This window comes from Elephantulus edwardii, unplaced genomic scaffold, assembly GCF_000299155.1.
Source record: "Elephantulus edwardii isolate Elephantulus edwardi_28Jun2011 unplaced genomic scaffold, EleEdw1.0 scaffold00326, whole genome shotgun sequence".
NCBI lineage: Eukaryota > Metazoa > Chordata > Mammalia > Macroscelidea > Macroscelididae > Elephantulus > Elephantulus edwardii.
Genome location: NW_006400076.1, coordinates 1,584,965 through 1,586,209, shown reverse-complemented (window position 1 = coordinate 1,586,209; position 1,245 = coordinate 1,584,965). Strand labels below are relative to the sequence as shown.

The 1,245-nt window shown below is 42.3% G+C and overlaps 1 protein-coding gene across 1 annotated transcript in view; it reads right to left on the bottom strand.

Annotated features, from left to right (window-relative positions):
- ANKDD1B (ankyrin repeat and death domain containing 1B) overlaps positions 1-824 on the bottom strand; it is a 122,420-nt gene extending 121,596 nt beyond the window's left edge. The window contains 1 exon segment of the mRNA XM_006903786.1: positions 818-824. Within this exon segment, the coding sequence (XP_006903848.1) occupies positions 818-824 (7 nt within the window).
- Positions 825-1,245: the final 421 nt, after the last annotated feature.

Genomic DNA, 1,245 nt, shown 5'->3' with positions numbered 1-1,245 from the left:
TTCCATCTTCTTTTAATACTTCCTGGATCATTTAACATTCTGCCGAAAGCATCCTTGATTATAGCAACTCGAGGTTTGAATTTGTTCTTCACCTATAGAAATCCCAAAATGTTTAATTGTGTTTATGGGACATTTATACCTAGATCAAGAAGCTGTTGTAAAGAGAAAATGTATGGTTTAAAATTGAAGGATGTGTGTCAAGGCTGCATACTTTCTCCATAACTATTCAATCTGTGTGCTTAGCAAATAATTCACAAGGCCAGAGTCAATGAAGAATGTGGCCTCAGGATTGGAGGAAGACTCATCAACAACCACACTATGCAGACAATACTGCCCTGGCCTGCAGGGATCTTCAACAGTGACCCGAGGAGGGGAAGAACGAGAATGGGGGCGGACAGGAGGCACAGAAGCGCGGAGACAAGTTGAAATTCCAATCAAGTCTCAAATTTATTGAAAGCACTCACAGCTTATATACAGGTGCACAATGAGGGGAGGAGAAGTACTCAATGGGGGAGAATAACATCATGTCATTTCCAGTAAGCTGAAAGTTATCTGGTGAACAGAAACTTATCAGGGCATTCCTAGTAAACCAAAACCTATCCTCCCAGGATGGGGCAACTTGTGCAGACATGTCCTTAGAGAATTACAAAATGGCTTCAGCTAGGTTGAACAAGCAGCTCTCAACAGATCCTCCCTGTTTTTAATAATTATTTGAAGACTGCAAAACTGCAATAGGATTACCTTTGGTGCTCTCCTGTTTAACCATGTATGAAACCGGTGCCTGTCTTAGGTTGGACACCGCACATACTGATCTTACCCGTCATGGGCTAACCCAACAGCTATGGTGGGGCACCTGTCTTGCGTTGAAACAGGGGCTGGTGTCTCTTACCCATCTCTGGCTGCCCAGTTTATTAGCCTCTATCATCAAGGATTTTCTTTATCGGCCATTTGCAGTCTTTGATAATGGACTTGTATGGGACGGGAGGCTATGGATTTGATCTGCTGCTTGATAAAGCATGTAAGCCTCTGAATTGCCCAGGGGCCAAAAGAAATAAGCAAAAGAAAGCCTATTAAGGGCCCCCCAAGAAGAGTGACTGGTCTTTGACCACGTCCCCTTAACTTTTAAGCCATAATTGATTGATTATACATTCTTTTGCTTTAAATTTTTTGTCAGAATATGCACTAACCCAATTAAAAACTTAGTCGTGTGGACTTCTTGTGTTGAAGCTACAGCAGAAGTAGAGA